This window comes from Ruditapes philippinarum, unplaced genomic scaffold (assembly GCF_026571515.1).
Source record: "Ruditapes philippinarum isolate M1 unplaced genomic scaffold, ASM2657151v2 ctg5778_1_1_1_1, whole genome shotgun sequence".
In the NCBI taxonomy this organism is placed as follows: Eukaryota; Metazoa; Mollusca; class Bivalvia; order Venerida; family Veneridae; genus Ruditapes; species Ruditapes philippinarum.
Genome location: NW_026865662.1, coordinates 75,864 through 96,345, shown reverse-complemented (window position 1 = coordinate 96,345; position 20,482 = coordinate 75,864). Strand labels below are relative to the sequence as shown.

Sequence of the window (20,482 nt, the reverse complement as noted above, 5' to 3'; positions counted from 1 at the left end):
TTAAAAAAGCTCATACTTTCAGTTTCATTAAAAAAGCTCATGTCACGACGACAAAACATATATATACACCGTTCATAAAAAAAGTATAAATAGAATTTTTACACACTGCACCGTTTTTGTGGTCGATACAACTTTGCTCGATAGCTTGATTGTCGTCTTCCATGTTGGATATTCGGATGTCACATTTACGATAAAATCCGAAGTCGTTCGAAAAGAGGCTGCATTCGTACTTTCTACTTCTCAGAGGAAGCAAAAACAATCTTTATTCGATTTTATTGTCTTTATTTTATAATATAAATTAAGAATTTGTGTATTATTATATTGATCTAGCTTTAAAACTTTTGCTACCACCTACTGTTAACTAGCTTTTCGTACGGGGAAGGGACGTTTGTAAGTTTTGTTCAGGTGTTTTTTTTTTCTGAAAAATCTATTTTCATTTTCAACAGTTCAATATGCAATCTTCAATATATCTGATTATTTTATTGTCTCTTGTCACAGATATACATTCAACACCATGCTCTTGTACAACTGTTTACTTTTTGCAATAGTCTTTGACTAAATGACTTATCATTGGTATAAAATGATTATGATAAGTCAGTCTATCATGATTTTTATGTTTAATTCATTTTAGTAAAAAAAAAAAGAAAGACAAGTAGGATTAACAAAACGAAATAAATAAAACAAAAAAAACCCACAGGTGTAAAGATTTTCCGTTTGTGCCATGCAGTCATTTTTTTAAGCTGGGCAAACCAGTTCCATTTTTTACCTGGTCCCTTCAATCCAGTCTCAATATTTCGACTGTAAGACCGACCAAATTTACAAAAAGATATTACATAGATGTCGGTCAATCTAAGAAAAAGCTGTAGCGCGTAATTTGATGGGGTACCCACTATCATGTATTTGGGACTTTGACTTGGGACAAGCTCTGCACTGATTCAATCTGACCCTGCTGGGAACAGTCTGGTGGTAGATCACCACTTAGTACACAATAGGATTGGTTTAATAACCCAGCTATTTTCAGCGTTAATTGAAAACAACATCAATGGCATGACCGTTCATGAACACCTGTGAAAGAAAAGTCAATCCTATGCTTTTACTGTGAACACCAATTTGGTTGGGTGTCAATATTGTTAGTTAGTTATGTATGCAACTGTATGATAATATCATTACCGAATACCTGGGACTCAGTGCTAATAGATCTGTTACATCCCAATTCAAATGGGACAAGTCCTCAATTACAAAAATGTCAGTATTTGCATAACTTCATAATACAATCAAATTTGTGACTGTTGATGTTTGCGGATGCCATTGGTAGGTTGGCCCAAAAGGAGGCCGCATCTGCATTGCTAATGACAAGGGAAGAAATCAAAATGAGGTGAAAGTCAAGTTCTTATAAATTAATAAAGCAAATAGAAAATCGTTTTCAATCAGAGCAAAAAAACTTAAGCGGGAATTAACCAATTATCAGGGGAAAATAGTTTTGTCCCAGGGACTTAACGGTCCTTTTTTTTCTTTCCTCCCTGGCAATTTTAGCGAGTAAATTGATATGTTTACTCAGTAAACGCGAACACTGATGACTTTAAGCATTAGCAATGTCTCAAATATCATTACTTAAGAAATGAAATGTTTTAGCAAGATAAATTCATAAACGCTATGATGTTAATTATAAAAACTATCTTCATAATTCTACAAGATATAAGAATCTGTTTCATAAACCTCGTGATTTATCATTCTATACAAATAAAAAATGTTGGAATAATTGCATGAATAATTTAAAGAATAATTATTAATTGCATGAATAAAAATTGTATGTTATTTGATGTTAAAATGGTGGTGGTGTTAATGGTTTTACTCCGGATCACATCAAATAAATCAAAGCGCATTTCAGTCATGCATTATTTCTGGGCAGACTGTCAAGCAGTTTACCAGTACTGAATGCCTTCACTTTTACAAGGGACTGATAACATTGGTATATGCCAGAGCAGAGATACAGTGCAAATTACTGTAAAAAAGATTTCATGATCAATCACACAACAAAGGTTTTATGTGTATTTATCATAGAATAGGGGCTGAAAATTTCTGATTTAATCTTTAATATTTCCCAAAAATTGAAAAGACTTGTAATTAGGCATGTAAGATTTTATAAATCATCTCTGTATAATGGGTAAAATAATAACATTAAAAGAAAAACACCAATTTTTAACACCATTGTTAAACACCAATTTTAACCCCTTTTTCCAATACAAACTTGAGGGAAACACTGTATACAAAATTTAATGTGAGCTAAGAGATACATGTACATTGTATGATCAATTATGAGAAATATTACTTTGGGATCTTTTTTTTCCAGGTGTTAAAGATGGAAGAAGAAGAGATCAAGAAAGTAAAGTCTCTGCTGCGGAGTGTTTTAATTGGTGTAAAGGAAGGGGTTTTGGCTACAAGACTTCAAAGTGAGTTTACTGTTCAAATAGAAGTTTATGTTTTCGTTAAGACATTTATTATAGTGGTATTAACAGATTTTAGTCATTCTTTTTAGGTTTCTACTGACATTAAAGTAGATTCATGCTAATTTCATGAAAATTTTGAAATTGTGTTTAAAAGTTAAGTTTTGTGAAGTGAACAGATTAAAAGTAATTGATGCATTGCAATCAGCACTTACAATCAAGGAAATTTACCAAAAAGGAGGAAAAAATATGCAAAAGTAGCCCTTACTGTGTAAGTCATGCAGTAGAGTTATGGTTATAAACACTGCAAAATCAGTCCCTAATCACACATAATATGTAAATTATTACTTGAATCTTGAATAATTTTACTTTTCTTTCAATTTTTATTACATGTACTTTTTTCTCAAGTTTGATTTTCTGGAAATATTTTGGCTCATTAGAGGCATGCAGCTTCAAGTAGTAGTAGCCTAGTGGTTTAACAGTCTGCCTTTCGATTCTGGAAGTGTGGTTTAAACCTGTTAAAGGTTCAAATTTCCTATTGAAAATCATTTTCTTAACTAACTTTGACTCATTTACATCCACTGCTGCATTGCAAGCACCTTTGTAATACCTGTATGTAAGTTTCTTGAATTTTGATATATCTAAAAAAAATTAAATTGAATTTCTTATTATATTTGATTTCCTTCATTTGAATATGTATAAAGTTTATATAGTTAAATATTTTTATCCCTTTTTCTTTACTTTTATAGAGGAGTACAAAGAAATAGTTGGAGAAAACATACCATATCTGAAGATGGGGTTCCCATCATTTGAGAAGTTCATTCTGTCAATGCCAGATGTTGCCAGAATTGACAGGTATGTACTGTATTTGTATAGTTCAGTCTAACTAATAAGACCACATTTGGAACCAGTAAGAAGTGGTCTTATTATCAAGTTGGTCCCATTCAGCTCACCTAAAAAGGTGTGTTTTCAATGTGTTTTTTTTGCTTATACTAGTAGTGTTAGTCTAAGAAATAATTTATCCCAAACAGTGATTTAGTCCCGAGGGCTACAACAAACGATGATTTTATCAGGCGCTAAAATCACTGATTGGGATAAATTATTTCGATTCTAACACAACATCAACAAATAAATGCTGCTGTATCTGATATCAAGCTAAATTGAGCCTGATTTGTTACCATGCTTGTTCTCAGTGGGCCACATTTTTAGTGGTTACGTCACATGTATATAATGGTTACATGTCTAATACAGACCGTCAACAGTGATTTTATAGCAGAATTGATAGCACACACTTTTGTTCCTTCTATGTTCAATACGGAAAAATGTGGGTCATGTAAGAATAAATGATAAATGTGTTAGTTAAATGATAATGAAATAACTTTTAACACCCCTATTATGCCAGAAAATAATCTATTTTTAGCTATTTTACCAATACTACCTATACTGTGTTGGTGCGACATAAAACCTAACAAAAATAAAATAATTGGCCACATTACTCATTTATAATGTGTAAATTGTTTTTGGAGAGAAAAAAAACAACATGTAGTTTTAGTTAAGCATGAATGTATATCTTAGATGAATATATTTTTTATTAAAATTATATATTTACAGACGTGGTGGAGATATTATGATAAAAGCCGTGGCAGATAAGTCCACTTCACACATCCAGGCCCTCGTTAGTAAACAGAGGAGCAAAAGAGTTAATGTAAGCTTTTTATTTTGATAATTTATTTATGCCAAATTAAGTATAGGTTAAAGTTTATTAGCACATATTTACAAAATGAAATTGGTCAGGTGCGGCATAGCCAATTTAATTTTGTAAAGACATACTTACAAATTTTAACCAGCTTAGCGTTTTAAATTATTTCTGTAAACAGTTGATTTATAAGACTGATTAATAATTTGCCGATTTATCATAGTGAATGTGTTACGATTCATTTGAAATACTGCAATCCTGTTGAACAAAAAATAATTTCAAACAAATCTGGTTTTTCACTCTTAAAAGGGTTCAAAGTTTTAATGTTTTAAATGTTTTGTTACCATTTTGACACTTGGTCTTTATTTGTCATAAACAATAAATTTCATCCTGCTGGAGCCAAAACTGATAAGCCTTCCAGTCTGCACAGGCTCCTTGCTCTTGGCTGACTTAGTTTTAATATTCATAATCTATATATAGAACTTCTAAATAAGAATATTGATCTGATACCATATTTTCATAAAGTGTTTTTTCTCATGTCTTCAGAAACCAGTGCGGAGGCCAAGAGGTGGGGGCGGGTCACGATTTCTACCCCCACGGGGCTCAAGTCAGTACAGACCACCTAGAACACCTATTCATCACATGCCACGAACAACTTTACCAAGCTTTGTTTCACCACCATTTCAGCAGTAGGTTCTTGCATTATATAGTTAAGAAATAATATTGGTTAGTTAAAAAAATAATATTGGTTAGTAAAGAAATGATATCGGTTAGTAAAGAAATGATATTGGTCTAAGCTGTGTTGATCCGCTATTTAACTCTGGAGTTTTGATGCATAGGAATTTACCACGAAGGTCAGAGTTATTTATTTTTTCATATCAAAATGACAAACCTGTGTTAAATGCCTGATAAACACTGCTCAATCCAGTATTCTTTCGATTCCAACATTACTAAAAAAGGGAATCCACTAATGCTATTGACTTTTTCTAGGAAAAAAGTTGCTTACTTCCCTTGCCAATTACATCATGTTGTGACTTATTCTTAGTTTACATTTTTTGTGCAACTTTATCAATTCAGCTGAAACGTCATATATTGTTTCCTTAGTGCAATAACAGATTAACTCATAATATAATTAAATAGGAGTTAATATGTTACTGCACTAAGATGGCGATCTTATATATATCTTTGGAAAACTATTTTGATTTTATACGTTATTGTATTATCTTTTACTGGATTGGATAGACTGGTACCGGGTACTAGGTTCGAACCTGGTTATCGTCTGTAATGTACTATACCTGCAGGCACACAGGAACGTTGCCCAAGTACTTACCAGTATTTACAAATTAATTGTAAGTTCTTGTAATGGTTTGTTTAAGTTACAAGTGTAAAGTTTCATTTACCTGAATTATTTTTATGACAAATAGAATCCTTGCCAAGTTTTTAGTCACAAATTAATTGTAATTTCTTGTAATAGTTTGTTTCAGTTAACTAAAGTTTTAATTACCTTAATTATTAATGACAAATAGAATCCTTGCCAAGTATTAGGTCACAAATTAATGGTAATTTCTTGCTATATGTTAGTTTGTTAAAACTACATATGTAAAGTTTCATTTACTTGAATTATTTTATGACAAATAGAATGCTTGTCATAGTATTGTTAAAAAAATATTATTGCAATATGTTTAAAAAGGACATTGCATTTTTTGTTATTATATAAACATCAATTTTTTCTGAAAAGGATGAAACGTCTAAAGCTAAAGAAAATTGTTTGTTTTTATATGCCCGAAAGAATTTCGGGCATATTATGTTATACCCCCTGGCGTCCGTCTGTCCGTCCGTCCGTCCGCACTACCGAAAAGGGATAGGGGGCCATCTAACTGTAAACAGAACAAAAGAGAACAATAGAGTTCATTCCGTAACAATAGAGTAGGGGCCATTGGCCCTCTGTTAAACAATAGAAAATAACAATAGAAATGGCCCCTTATTCAATTTCGGCCAGATGTCCGCCCTTTCGTTAGCAATTTGGTTTCCGGAGCATAACTTAAGTTCCATTTGGCCCACAGTATTTAAACTTCATAGGATGATTGTCCATATTTGGTAGAAGACCCCTATTGATTTTGGGGTCACAAGGTCAAAGGTCAAGGTCACTATTACCTTAAAACTGAAAATGGTTTCCGGAGCATAACTTAAGTTCCATTTGGCCCACAGTATTCAAACTTCATAGGATGATTGTCCATATTGGGTAGAAGACCCCTATTGATTTTGGGGTCACAAGGTCAAAGGTCAAGGTCACTATTAGCTTAATACTGAAAATGGTTTCCGGACCATAACTTAAGTTCCATTTGGCCCACAGTATTCAAACTTCATAGGATGATTGTCCATATTGGGTAGAAGACCCCTATTGATTTTGGGGTCACAAGGTCAAAGGTCAAGGTCACTATTAGCTTAATACTGAAAATGGTTTCCGGAGCATAACTTAAGTTCCATTTGGCCCACAGTATTCAAACTTCATAGGATGATTGTCCATATTGGGTAGAAGACCCCTATTGATTTTAGGGTCACAAGGTTAAAGGTCAAGGTCACTATTAGCTAAATACGTAAAATGGTTTCCGAAGCATAACTTAAGTTCCATTTGACCCACAGTTTTCAAACTTCATAGGATGATTGTCCATATTGGGTAGAAGACCCCTATTGATTTTGGGGTCACAAGGCCAAAGGTCAAGGTCACTATTAGCTTAATACTGAAAATGGTTTCCGGAGCATAACCTAAGTTCCATTTGGCCCACAGTATTCAAACTTCATAGGATGATTGTTCATATTGGGTAGAAGACCGCTATTGATTTTGGGGTCACAAGGTCAAAGATCAAGGGATTACTATCACCTTTAAACTGGAAACAGTTTTCGCTCAATAAATCAAGTATTAATCGAACTACAGCTGTAAAATTTTATAGGATTAACAGCTTTATACCCCTGACGTCTTGGTGTCCATCCGTTTTAGCATTTTTACTTACAAGATAACAACTTGATGGTGGTGCTTTGAAAACAGCAACTGCATATATACATGAATGTTCTTCAGCTATAAAGGAGGATTGCTTTTTGAAGGAGGTAATACTGTATTTAATTCCAATGTCTTCCTCACTAAAAGAAAGAGTACTTTCGGGCATATAATGCTCCGTCTAGCGGTGCTCTTGTTATAGAACTGATTTAATATATATTTGCCTTATAAAATTAAAGGTAACATCAAGTGATTATAATTGCTTTTCAAAGTATTTTTTTAGAATCTAAATCAGGGTCGGCAAAATATGATTTTGATTTACGTGTCCTTTATATCTAAAACATGTTTTTACTTGTCCATATGATAAATTTATACAGTAAATTCAGGAAAATTTTCACTTGTCCGTAAAGACTGTGGGACAACCTGGGGCAATACGGACAATTGATTTTGCCGACCCAGCTAAATGGATGAAAATTTGATGTTTTTCAGGTCTCTGACTCCGGTAACAATATCTGTGGGTAGTGGTAACAGAACTATCAGAGTGGGTGCTAACCCCATGTTCAATAAAGCAATGTCAGAGGCCAACAATGATAGAATCATCAATGTAAGATGAAACTTTTATCCTTACTTCTATTGAACTTTTTCTTTCAGAGTAAATTTTTTTGTGTGTTTTTTTTTCTTCCTTTACTACGCAAAGAATATGATTTTTTAATGTACAAGAAAAAACTTTCCAGTTACTCTTTATCAACAGATTAATTTCTTTATGGGCAAATTGAAATATGAAGAAAAAAAATCATTTCTATTAAAAATTGTAAAAGGCATGGTTCTACTTTATTTTGTAAAATTTACATGATTTGAATTTGTGAAGAATCTAAAAACTAAATTTCCTGGCTTAAAAAGTTCCAATTAGGAATCATTTGTACCAGTTTCCAAAAGGATTAGAAAAATCCTATTAAATATTTCACAACAGTTCTATTAAAAAATTTGTAACAATCAATTGATATATATCTACAGATATGTAGTTGCATGTATATAGCATGGGCAAAGCTAAACATAACTTTACCTGAAATCTTTTCTTTTTGCCCTAATAGAGAGCAAGAGTAGTATTAAGTACAAAACAAATTTTATTTTCTCCTTGACAAAATTTTTAATATCACAAATTTAACTTTAAAGCAAGCTATTTTTACAATCTAAAACCCAAATGGAATGAATGAGTTCTGCCTGCTATTGGTCCACTGGTTTAGCTCAGTAGGGAGAGCATTAGGTAGGCAATTCAGGGGACCCTCATATGAGGTGGAAATTTTTCTTTGACAGTTGATCTCAGGCATGGAGTCTCTCACTGCAGCTGCAGATTTAGTAATCGTGGAATTAGTAATTAGTCACTTGCAGAGAAATTGGTAATTACTTGCTAGTTATCAAGGAAAGCCAGTTATAGATTATACAAATTTATTTTAGTTTGATTGTGTTGGAAGCTATAATATTATCGAAATACTCTTGAATCCCTTCCTGGAACCAACCAGTATTAAGCAATGAGTGTAAAGTTTCTTGCTCACTGAAACAACAGCTTGCCCTTGGCAGGGATTTGAACCCATGTGGCCAGCAAGTTAGTTGGTGCTGATATATATGACTAAAATTTGTTAAATACAACATGAAAAAAAACAAGAACAACAAATTACACACAATCAAAACTTTCTATCCCAGAGACCAGGACAGCAGGCATCAAGATTTGAGGTTCCACCACGGTTCCGGAAAAGGATCGGAGGAGCCTCTCCACCCCAACAACAACAACAACAGCATCAATCTACTCCCATACGACGCCCACAACAGTCGAAGCTTCCACCTGCAGCTAGTAATTATAATTTTCAGAAAAAATTGGAATCTTGTCCATTTCTTTGTATAGAGTTAATGTACCTGTAACTAGATTAACCCTTAAACTGCTGAATTTCTTACATGGACTTGTCCAGATTCTAGTTTTAGAACTGTCTATTATCACATTTGGGTATATCGGGATGAAAATCTAAAGTTAATAAGCCATCAGTATAGGTAACGTTGCTGAATGTGTCAATAAAGTATGACAGTTCTGAGATATTAATAGCTAGAAAAACATTGACACAATGTTTGATATAGGCAAAATATTTGACATATGCACAGTGTTTGACAAAGACACAGTGTTTGACATAGGTAAAATATCAAACACAAAATAGGCAAAATGTCAAATACAGTTGAATATTTAGTGTCTGACAGTGCAATCAATATATGTGAAGATGTTTGAAAATTATTTCTAAACACAATAACATTTGAAAATTTCTTGTATATTTAAGTGTCATAAGGTGGCAATTATGTAAAAATAATTGAAAATTAGTTATTTCCAAGCACGATTGTATTTGGACATTACTTGTATATTTTAGTGTTGGAAGGTGGAGACTATATGAAGGTACTTATGAACTATTTCCAAGAAATGAATGAAACATTGGAGTTTTACACAACGCCTGCCGCAGGGGGCTATGTGAGTCTGGTAAAGATCAACAAAGAAACATACGGGAGTGAAGGTAGAAAGCCATTACTATTTTTTTACTTAAGAAAAAATTTCTTCCTGTCTTATAAGAGGGTGTAAGCAAAAATTGCCATTTTTGTGTCAAAATTTGGACCCTTGTCTTATTAGGGATCTGTCTTATAAGCCAGTAAATACAGTATTTGTGACATGATTTATAATAGTTTATCATAAACGGACCTCATCTTTCATTGGATATTTTATATGCTGCTAATATATGTTACTATTCTCTAGATATTTAGAAATTATGTTTTAACATGTTGTCTGTTTCCCCTTATTTGACATATATAGACCCAAATCAGCGCTTGGAGGTAGCGCTTCATTGAAAGACATGTCTTTCCCTATTCGGCTAATTTCCTATAGCACAAATCAACACGCTTTTTCACTTTAATGTAAAAAAAGATTTTAAAAGTTCTATGTCTATGTGTTACAGGCTAGGAGAGTGGGTTCTACACTTGAATGATTATAAGTTGTTCTTCACCACCTCAAATAATTGTAGGCAAACTTGAAACAAACAAAAAATATATAAATCAAACAGTAGAATAAACAGAGTGTGGAGTCAATTAACCGTCATAAGACCTGAAGTACAAAATAACTAGTCATTATTTGTTTCTGTTGAGATTTTTACTGTATTTAACACAGTCTAAATATTTAAACTTTGCGCTAAGAGTTGAGGGGTGTTTTTGGTTTCTAAACTTGCATAAACTTATACATTTCAGATATTTATAGGTCGGCTGCAGAGGCAGAAGCTGCGGCTGCAAAGAATGCTGTATTACATCTGAATCTTCATCAAAAACAACAAGGTATTTTTTTAATAAGCCTCCTTATCTTTATAGATACTTTAATAAACAGAATGTGCTTAGCATGAATAAGTGTTTATAAGTTTTTTTAGCTAAGCTCATGCTAAATGTGTGCAATGGCCTAGCCCTGCTTTGAATTTGATATCATTTTAATTTTGACTTTAAAGATTCCAATATTTATAGGCTAACTTTTTCTAAATTAGTCTTGGCTTGGGTCTTACTTATACTGTTACAGTCATAAGGAGATTTCCTTGCTTTTACTGGTTGAGAAACACATTGTTGTTGCCCAGTATACATTATTACAGATACCTGAGTAGGAACTTCCCTTTTGTGTATGCTGGATAATTTTTTCACAAAACATAACATTAGTCTCTGGGAAGCGGTTAAAGTCAAGTTACCTCAAAATTTTAGTGGATAGTTACTTGTCTTAAGGTGTCCTCAAGTCCTTAGTCACTTTTCAAAACAGTGTCCTCAAATCCTTGGTCACTTACCCAAAGGTGCCCTCAAGTCCATAGACACTTAGCTAAAGATGTCATGAAGTCCTCAGTCAAGTTGCTAAATGCTGTCCTCAAGCCCCTAGTCACTTTGCTAAAGATGTCCTCAAGTCCTTAGAAACTTGTCTTAAGGTTTTTCCAAGTATTGAGTCACTTAGCTAACAGTGGCCTGAGTCACTTAGCAACAAGTCTTTAGTCACTTTGCTATAGGTGTCCTCAAGACCTTAGTCACCTTACAAAAATGTCCTGAAATATTTACATTATTAGCCAGTTATTTATAGAATACATAGAATGCAAAAGGCATGCTGGCCTGACCTGCTGATTGCATGAGCCTGTCACTTCTGCTGCGAGCAATATCAAAGGCTTTATTTACGTTGATTATGTTTTTACTTCATTTGACAGTTGTATTAGTTTTACATCAGTTGTCAATTGTACAGTAAGGAAATTTATATGTTCAAGTTCAATATGAATTAGAAAATTTACCAGATTTTCTAATAGTCATGGAAGATTTTCTTCATTGTCATAGAAACCCATTTTTCTATTTAACAGCTTTTCCATTATCAATGAATATCATATACATCAGTTGTTCATTAAACATGAATTCATTTATTTATATTCCAAGGAGTGGGATGGGGTGTCAGTGAATATTGTTTTTCATTTTATCACATTAATGCAGTCACATGTCATTTTTTAGCTTGTCTGTTTCAAAGAAAAAGCGAAGCTGTTATGATTGTTGGGTTATTGTAATTGTCCTTGTGCAAAAAATTTTATGTAGCCCATTATTCAAACATTTTAAAAGTTATCAACATGTAACTTAGAATACATGCTATCATGGCGCAGTTGTTAGTCAAAGGGGGCATTATTCTGAAAGCTATATTTTTGAAATTATGCAATGTCTATTGCTTGATTCACACTATTCCAAAGATTGCGCACCTTTTGTAAACATGTGCAAGAAAATCCCACATCTGAATTGAATTTTCTCAAAAAGCATAAATTGTCTTGTCAGCCTATTTGTTAACATGACCACTGGAAACCAAAGGGAGGTAATTGTGAACCCCTTTTTAACTTGGAATATTTGGTTATTGATAGTGGTTGCCCTTAACAGATGAGCGTTATCCCCACATGCGGTGCTCTTGTTCTCATTAAATGTTTTGTATGATTTCATTTATTTCCATATATAGACACTTCTCTACAACCAATAGACTGGAATGAATCAGGTATGTTTTAATATTATTCATTTTATCATCATTTTATTAATCAGGTTTTAATTAAAAGGTGCATGCCACTAGATGTGTAAACACTTTGTTTATTTTTCTTTAAAAAAGAAGTAATCATAAGATAATCAATTAAATTAGTTGAAAGGTAAACAATTTTTTTTCTTCAAAAAATGCAAACATAAGTAATTATTAAGTTAATATAGAGTAAAAGAAACATTTAAATATTCACTTTGTTTTCAAGGTCAATAATTACTGTGAATTCATTTAATTTTTCGTGGGCATGAAATTTCGTGGTTTTGTCACAAAAAAAATTTTTTTGTGGGTTTTTAAAAATACATGGACTGTTTATTAATCCAAAATATGAAATGTAAATAATGTGATGCAAAACAATCTTACAGCAAACAAAAAGGACATTTTCGTTGAATCTTAAATTGGTGGATTGACCTATCCACATGTATTGGCCTATCCAAGAAAACCACAAAAAATTATGCCCCACGAGTAATAATGATTTTGCAGTATGCCCTGCTTCAAAGTTATGGATATTTAACATATTTGACACATTGGTGCATTTTAAATGTCATGGACTTTTGCTTTACCCTGCTGATGGTAACTGATTCTACCACATGCAACTTGTGCAGTCCAAGATCAGCCGACACATTTGTGCCATCTGATCATGGTCTGCACTGCTTCCTACTCACTAAGTACATATTTTGATATTTTCCCTAAAAATGATAAATAGTTTTGTCCAGATTAAAAGATGGGCAAGTCCATTTAAGATATTTAGTGTGGTGAAGGTAAATTTTCATTTTGAATCTGGAGGCATGCCACTTTAAGACATTAAATTTTATTACTAATATGCATATTTTATATCAATTGTTATTTATTTACATTATATCATGATAAAAATATCATTAAAATATGTAATCATAACCTGTATTATTATATAACTAAATGGTACATTTAGTCTACATCTTGAATAACTAACATTGTGTAATCATTTATACATATACATATGGAAATAATACAGTATTCTATATACAGTTAAACCTGTGTTAAAGTTAAAGACCAACTCCAAATAAAGACCATCCTCTAAATAAAGACCACTCTGAGACAACTCTTTATTGATTAAATAGAACATAAAAACCTCCAAATATAGACCACTTGTCTGTAAAGTTCATGTTTGTTTCTCCTTTGGGTAGCCTTTGTTCACAGGTTTCACTGTATTCGCATACAGTCACACTTGTTAACGAAGACCAGATTTTAAATAAATGCCTTAAAAGCAAGTTGGTCTGTTAAAGCAAGGTTGTCTGTAAAGACAGGTTACATCTTATGGATTTGTTCATATACATGTGTCTTAGTTGGCAAAACAGAATTTATTGAACAAAATTTGTCAAATCTGTAAAGTATGGAGTGATGGACAACATAAACAGGTTTATCAGTAATTGTATGGTCTCAAATTAAATATGATACACTGGTTCAGCTGAAATTTATTACCTTTAACTAAAGTTGAGACTCATTTGAGATTGTAAAAACAGGTATTTTCATGTACTGACATGGCAGAGTGATGAACGTTTCATACTAGTAGTCTAAGGACAGCTAGCTGCATTGGGTTAAACATCATCAGGGTCAAGCAGTTGTTTCCCTTAGCAAGAAACTAAACACTCATTGCTCAGTACTTGTTGGTTCCAGGAACCTATTTAAGAGTGTGTCTGTAAGCTTATAGCTTCCTGCACAGTTGAGCGAAAATTAATTATATATGAAGTTAACAATTATTTAAGCTAGATTTTGGTGAAAGCTTTAAGTATAACATAGCTTAACTGCTCCGAAGTTTCTGTCCTGAAACTGAAAGGTACTGGTGTGAAACTTGTTGTTTGTGTAGGTCTCAACCCATAATTCCTAGGTTGAAAGGCTTTCTCCTCAACCAAACCACCTCACTAACTTGCTGTTTGTATGTATGGGAGATGATACAGGTGACAGTATCCTAAACATATTTTCTATATATACCTTGATTTAAATATACTTACTTCAAGATAATGTTGAACAGAAAGTCTTTTGTTTATGTACAGTCAAACCTGTGGACAAAGTTCACATAAAGGAGTGACTAAACATTAGGTTTATTAACAAGTGGTCTTTATTTGAGGGTTAGTTGGATGAACTTTACAGACAAGTGTTCTTTATTTGAGGGTTACTCTATCCTATTAAATCAATGAGAGTTTGTTGACAAATGGGTCATTATTTACAGGTTGGTCCTTATTCAGAGGTTGTCTTTTAACACAGATTTGACTGTAGTTAGCGATATTAAATTGGAATTTTAGTAACATCAGTGTATGATACTTGTGTTTGAATACAATTCTTTGGCAGGCAGTTATAACCCAGTGTTAAACTGGGCAGATGAGATGAGTAAGTTTTTGACATAGTGGTTTTTCTCTCACAGTCTATAGTGTATGTCTACTTTACGTGCAGTCAGTGCTTTATTTGACATAGTGGTTTTTCTCTCACAGTCTATAATGTGTGTCTTCTTTTTTGTGCAGTCAGTGCTTTTTTTCTTTACTTTGTTTTTACAGGGCAAAGAATTTAATGGTGGGGTAGCTCTTTGAGGTGTTGGAAAATCTGTTAATGTAGGGATTCTTAATAGATGGTGGGTTGACTCTTTGGGATCGAAAAAATCTTTTTATTAATATTAGGAAAAGAATGAATTTTTAAATTGTTTCATCCCAGTAAATGTTAAATATTGTTGACATGGTAGAAAAATGATCTTGTTCTTTACAATTAAAGTTATTATTACTTTTTTTTATAAGATGAGGTGTGAGACTAGTAACCTAAGGATCACTGGTAGCTAGGTTTAAACCTCATCAGGGGCAAGGCATTTTTTCTCTGAGCAAAAAACTTTACACTCATTGCTTAGTACTGTTTGGTTCCAGCAACAGATTCAAAAGTGTTTCAATTAAGCTTATAGCTTCCAACACAGTCAAACTACGATTAGTTAGTGTAATTCTTTTTTGGTGGGGGTTGGGGGGTTAAAGATTGGTGGGGATATATAATGCACCTTATGGAAAGGACAATGGGGTATCAATTTATATCACAAAATTTAAATGGAAAAAAAGCACTGGTAGCTGTCGTTTCACAGTAACATCTTGTATATCTATGTCTCTCACTTGCTTTACTTTTGTATTAAAAAATATAAAAAAGACAGCTTCTAGATGTGTATATAATGTTGTCTCATGACCTGTCACATGACCTGAACAGTCACATGACCTGAGATGATTTTCAAACGAAGGACAAAAAGAAACAAAACTTAAAATTATTTTCACACAGAAAAATTTAATAGTTTTTATTAATGGAAAACATTACAAATCCTTTACATGTTATCTTTAAAATTAAGTTAAGAGATACTATTGGCAAATGACTCTCCATGTTATTGAATGTAAAAAAGCATGCTGTATTCTTCATTATTTAAAAAGAAAACAAAATTTATTTATATATGACAATAGTTGGTGTGTGTCTGGTAAAAATACTTTTACACTTGTTAAATAAGAAATTTATAAAATCCATGTATAAATATATGTATAAGACTGAGTTTAATACAGAAGAGATCTTAATGGATTGAATATTGACTTTTTATTTTATTCTCCTGGTCATCTGACGGTCATATGATTTCAGGCTCCATTTATTCTACTGTTTGATCTAAATTTTTTACAGTTTCAAGCTTACCTACAATTATTTGAGGGGGGAAAAAGCACATTATTATCAATGATTATCCAACATTTTTCGTAGCGTAAGCACGAAATGTTACTTTGCTTAATTTGTTAAAAAGGAACTGGCTTTGCTTTTGTTTCTGAACAGTTCAATGATATATAGCTCTACTATTAATTTGTCATTTATTTATGGAAATGATTTCTATTTGGACAAAACAACAAGTGTGACTAGACAGACAAAATAAAAAAATAAAAAACTTTTTTTTTTCCTTCAATTTTCTTTTTAAAGATTTACTTAAATCATTGATTTGTTTAACTTTAGAAAAAGCCGAAAAAGTTGTGTGTTGCCCCGCCCAGTGGTGGCTCTTTTTTAAAGGATTTTTTTTTATTAAAATATTAGAATTTCTGTAGTTATCAGCATAAAGTTAAAAGTCTGGTCAAACTGAACAGAAGTGAAGTTACTTTAAGTCATAATTACTGTTAGCTGCTCAGTGCCAATAGACTCTACCTATTGGACCAATGTAGACCAAGCTTAGCTGTCAAAACTGCACCATCTGATTGTGGTCAACACTGTTTTCTATTCATTTGCTTCATATTTTGAAATTTCCCCCAAAAATGATGAATGGTTTTGCTTGATAGCTCAGTGGGTTAGTTAGGTTAGACCACTGGCTGGTTAGACCGAAGTTCTGGGTTCGATCCTGGGTAACACCCTCTTGGATTTTTCAGGGACACTTTCAGTTGTTTCCCACCTATTAAGAGGTGTACTGGTAAGAAATGCAGGTAATCCTCGCATGTATCAGTGCTATACACCGGGCATGTAAAAGAACCAAAGGGTCTTTTCAATAAGAGCTAGGGACTGTTTCCCAGAATTCCTTGTAACTCATAGCTGTCTCTGAAGTGGCAAGTCTAGAGTCATGTCTACCAAATCGGCTTAAGAAGCTCAGCTTAGCATCCTTAATGATGTTTTGGCCTGAATACTACATTACATTACAGATTAAAAGAGGAAAAATCTCTTTTTGACTTACGAAGAGAAGCTTGGGGTGAAAAGTGTAGATCAAACAGTAGGAATAGACAAGTCTATATTGTATAGAATAGTCTGCTTTTCATACTTGCTTTTAGACCTGGTCAATTCTTTTCCAGACAATGTCCAATTGATATATTTCAAAAGATTTTTTTTACCCTAGACAAATTCATGCTAAATTAATGGAATAAGTAGTTTTGATAGGGTAGACAATACTCTACTCAAACTTTCAGCAAGATGGAAATTTGTCAAGGGTAATGGAAATCAGTAGGAATATATGATTGAGGAATTATCCGTGGAAGAAAATTTTTTTTTTGCTTTTACACAACAAACTTCCATTCATGATTTTGTTTTAGTACAGAAAACAGTGTAATTCTGTTCTTTAGTCATTCTGCATTTGTATTTATGAAGTATATTAAAGATTTGCTAGTCATTGTTGTTGTATAATACTCTGATCATCTTGTGTTATTTCTTGCCACCAACATCACATATTTCAAAAGCTCATTTTAACTTGAAAGTTTCGAAGTGTTGTAACTATTTAGGATTATTGTTGTGCTGAAAGAAAGGTTGACCTCATCTTTATGTTCCTTTCTTTGGGGGGAAGCCGCCCTTAAACAGCACCTGCTATAGAATGAAAAAAGCCTTGCAGAACTTACTTCACTTTCCTAGACTCAGTAAAAATAGAACTATAAAATCTATGCTATGACAAATCGTGCAAGTTCCTTTATAAGAATGATATTTCTATTATATTAGAGCAAGGTATTGCATGGACATTGGACGACTGATACTTTCATATAACTATGAAGCTGAACATTTATTATAGTTTTGCAAATTGAAAACATATTTACTACTATTGAAGGCTCTGAAGTATAGAAAGCTTTAAGTATAATCCCTTAACCTGATGAATTTTTCAAATGGAACTATCCAGAACTGTCCATTATCAACTTTTGGGAATGTCCAGATGAAAAGTTAAAGTTAGTCAGATACCAGTATAAAGCCTGGTGAGACTGCACAAATGTGCTGGTGGTTGTCCTGACTGTATCTATACTGTTGCAAGTGTCACTTGTAAGTTCCAGCAAGTTAAGGGTTTTAATCATGCAGCTTTTATTGTATAATGTTACACTAGCTTAGTTATATTATTTAGTCCTGCTGCTATATGTTTAGACGTCATTTCTCTACAGCTTTCGTTTTATGTTTAGTACATTTATTGTAGATAACTTCTTGTAGATATATACAGTCATCATAATTGTTTTATTTTCTGGCAATTATTGATTAAAAAATTATAGATTTTATTTTCTAATTTCTAGCAATGGAATAAAGAATTATAGATTTTATTTTCTAATTTTTAGCAATGGAATCAAGAATTATAGATTTTTATGCCCCCACAAAGTGGGAGCATATAGCGTTGCACTTGTCTGTCTGTCCGTCCGTACGTATGTACATCCCGAAATCTTGTGAACGCAACTCCTCTTAAACCGGATTGCAGATTTTGCTTAAACTTCCAGGGATGAACAACCTTAATGTGTAGATGGTAGTAAAGGAAGGAATTTTCGCTGCGACAAAATTTAACAGAATTATGGCCCTTTGTTGATTTTTTCACTATATACTATGTAGAAATTTTGTGAACGCAACTCCTCTTAAACCGGATGGCAGATTTTGCTTAAACTTCCAGGGATGAACAACCTTAATATGAAGATGGTAGTAAAGGAAGGAATTTTCGCTGCGACCAAATTTACCAGAATTATGGCCCTTTGTTGATTTTTTCACTGTATACTATGTAGAAATTTTGTGAACACAACTCCTCTTAAACCGGATGGCAGATTTTGCTTAAACTTCCAGGGATGTATAACCTTAATGTGTAGATGGTAGTAAAGGGAGGAATTTTTGCTGGGACCAAATTTAACAGAATTATGGCCCTTTGTTGATTTTTAGTTTTCAACTTGTGGCACATGTAGTCCAAAAAATATTTGACCTAGAGTCATAAGATTGATAGAACAGTGGCGTGTGGGTGCATCCGTGTCCTATAGACACATTTCTAGTTTTTTCTAGCAATGGGTTCTGTAAAAAATAAGTTCTGTAATAATATTATTCCCTCAAAATTGACCTAACTTAATAGGTTCATAGTCCAAGTCCTAGTAATGTGAATATGACATCATTTTTTCTCACTATCCAATCATATGTTCAGTCAGATTCTGATTTTTTTTTATCGAATAGTTACTTATTTGCATTAAGTTTTTATTGTTCATGTAATAAACCACATATTTATGTACAGTGTTTTAAGGTTACCATTGTGAGAGGAAGATTTTTAATTAAATCTAACATGCCAAGAAATGTTGTATGCTTTTTTGCAAAAGTGCTTTCAAAATAACAGGTGGTGTTTTTGCACAAGTTTTATTTACTTTTTTTTTTAAACATGATTGCAGTTTTAAAAAAGTTTCTGTACTCATTTTTAATTTTAATGGTATTCAAACCTTCATTGGGTCCTAAATTTCTTTTCTTCTTTATCATTTAATTGGAAAGTGGCAAGTTGACAATATTCTCTGTAATTCCTTGTCACATAGATCTACATGTATAATATTTAGACTCAATAAGAAAGTATTCAGAAATTACTGGTCACATAAAATGTTCATTAGATCTGTATAAGTCTCAAACAGTAAGAAAATATACTATATTTTCATTCACCCTGATGAAGGCTATTGAATAGCCAAAACGTAGGACTTTAATAAAATTATAGAAACCTGACCCACTTTATTTCGTGTGTTTCACTTTCCTTATTCTTTTTATATATTTTCATATGTTTACGTTGGGTATAAGGTATCATACATGACAATGTAGGAGTATCTTATTTTCTGCTATACCTTACAAGCTTAGTTATATATTTTCTTACCAACCTATAATGATATTTCAGCCAAGGAGGAGACTGTAGGGACCTCGTTATCAAGAGAACAGCTTGCTAAAGTTAAATCAAGAGTGAAAGAGGTAACAGTTAATTGTTTTTAATTGTTAATTTGTTATGTATTTAATTTTAGTGTAAGGAATATAGATGTTCAACCTCTTATAACATATAATGTATAAATGTTATATTTTCTTGAACATTTCAGTATTTTATGTTAACATACACTTGTATTGCTCTTCAAGGTGCCCTTCTTTCTTGGGCATAAACACTGGATGGTTGCAAACGCTTTGCTATCATCCATGTTCTTTTGGGGATTAGGTTCATAAGCCAATACCAAGAAAGAAGGAGACATACTGGCTCGGGCTACACCAGACTTAATGGTTTTAACATGTATATGTATCATGTAATCATTATGCCCCCATTTCGAAGAAAAGGGGGTATATTGCTTTGCACTTGTCGGTCCGTCGGTCCGTAGACCAAATGGTTTCCGAGTGATAACTAAAGAACCCTTAGGCCTAGGAACTTCAAACTTGGTATGGTGATTGGTCATGACCAGTAGATGACCCCTATTGATTTTGGGGTCAAAGGTCAAGGTCACATTGACCTTGTAAGCAAAAAACGGTTTCCGATCAATAACTAAAGAACTTAAGGCCTAGGAACTTCAAACTTGGTA

General features: G+C 32.9%; 1 protein-coding gene across 7 annotated transcripts in view; it reads left to right on the top strand.

Annotated features, from left to right (window-relative positions):
• The first annotated feature begins 210 nt into the window (after positions 1-210).
• The window catches only part of LOC132729949 (tudor domain-containing protein 7-like), a 44,547-nt gene continuing 24,275 nt past the window's right edge, over positions 211-20,482 (top strand). For 3 of the 7 annotated variants that reach the window (XM_060715785.1, XM_060715784.1, XM_060715789.1), the window contains exons 1-12: positions 211-390; positions 2,351-2,450; positions 3,194-3,299; positions 4,056-4,149; positions 4,687-4,829; positions 7,625-7,739; positions 8,837-8,984; positions 9,544-9,684; positions 10,406-10,489; positions 12,162-12,197; positions 14,559-14,597; positions 19,822-19,892. In XM_060715785.1, the coding sequence (XP_060571768.1) occupies positions 2,360-2,450; positions 3,194-3,299; positions 4,056-4,149; positions 4,687-4,829; positions 7,625-7,739; positions 8,837-8,984; positions 9,544-9,684; positions 10,406-10,489; positions 12,162-12,197; positions 14,559-14,597; positions 19,822-19,892 (1,068 nt within the window). In that variant the 5' untranslated portion in view covers positions 211-390; positions 2,351-2,359. Of the gene's footprint in view, positions 391-2,350; positions 2,451-3,193; positions 3,300-4,055; positions 4,150-4,686; positions 4,830-7,624; positions 7,740-8,836; positions 8,985-9,543; positions 9,685-10,405; positions 10,490-12,161; positions 12,198-14,558; positions 14,598-19,821; positions 19,893-20,482 lie in introns of those variants that run through there. The other 4 variants (XM_060715787.1, XM_060715790.1, XM_060715786.1 and 1 more) reach the window with 3 other exon arrangements.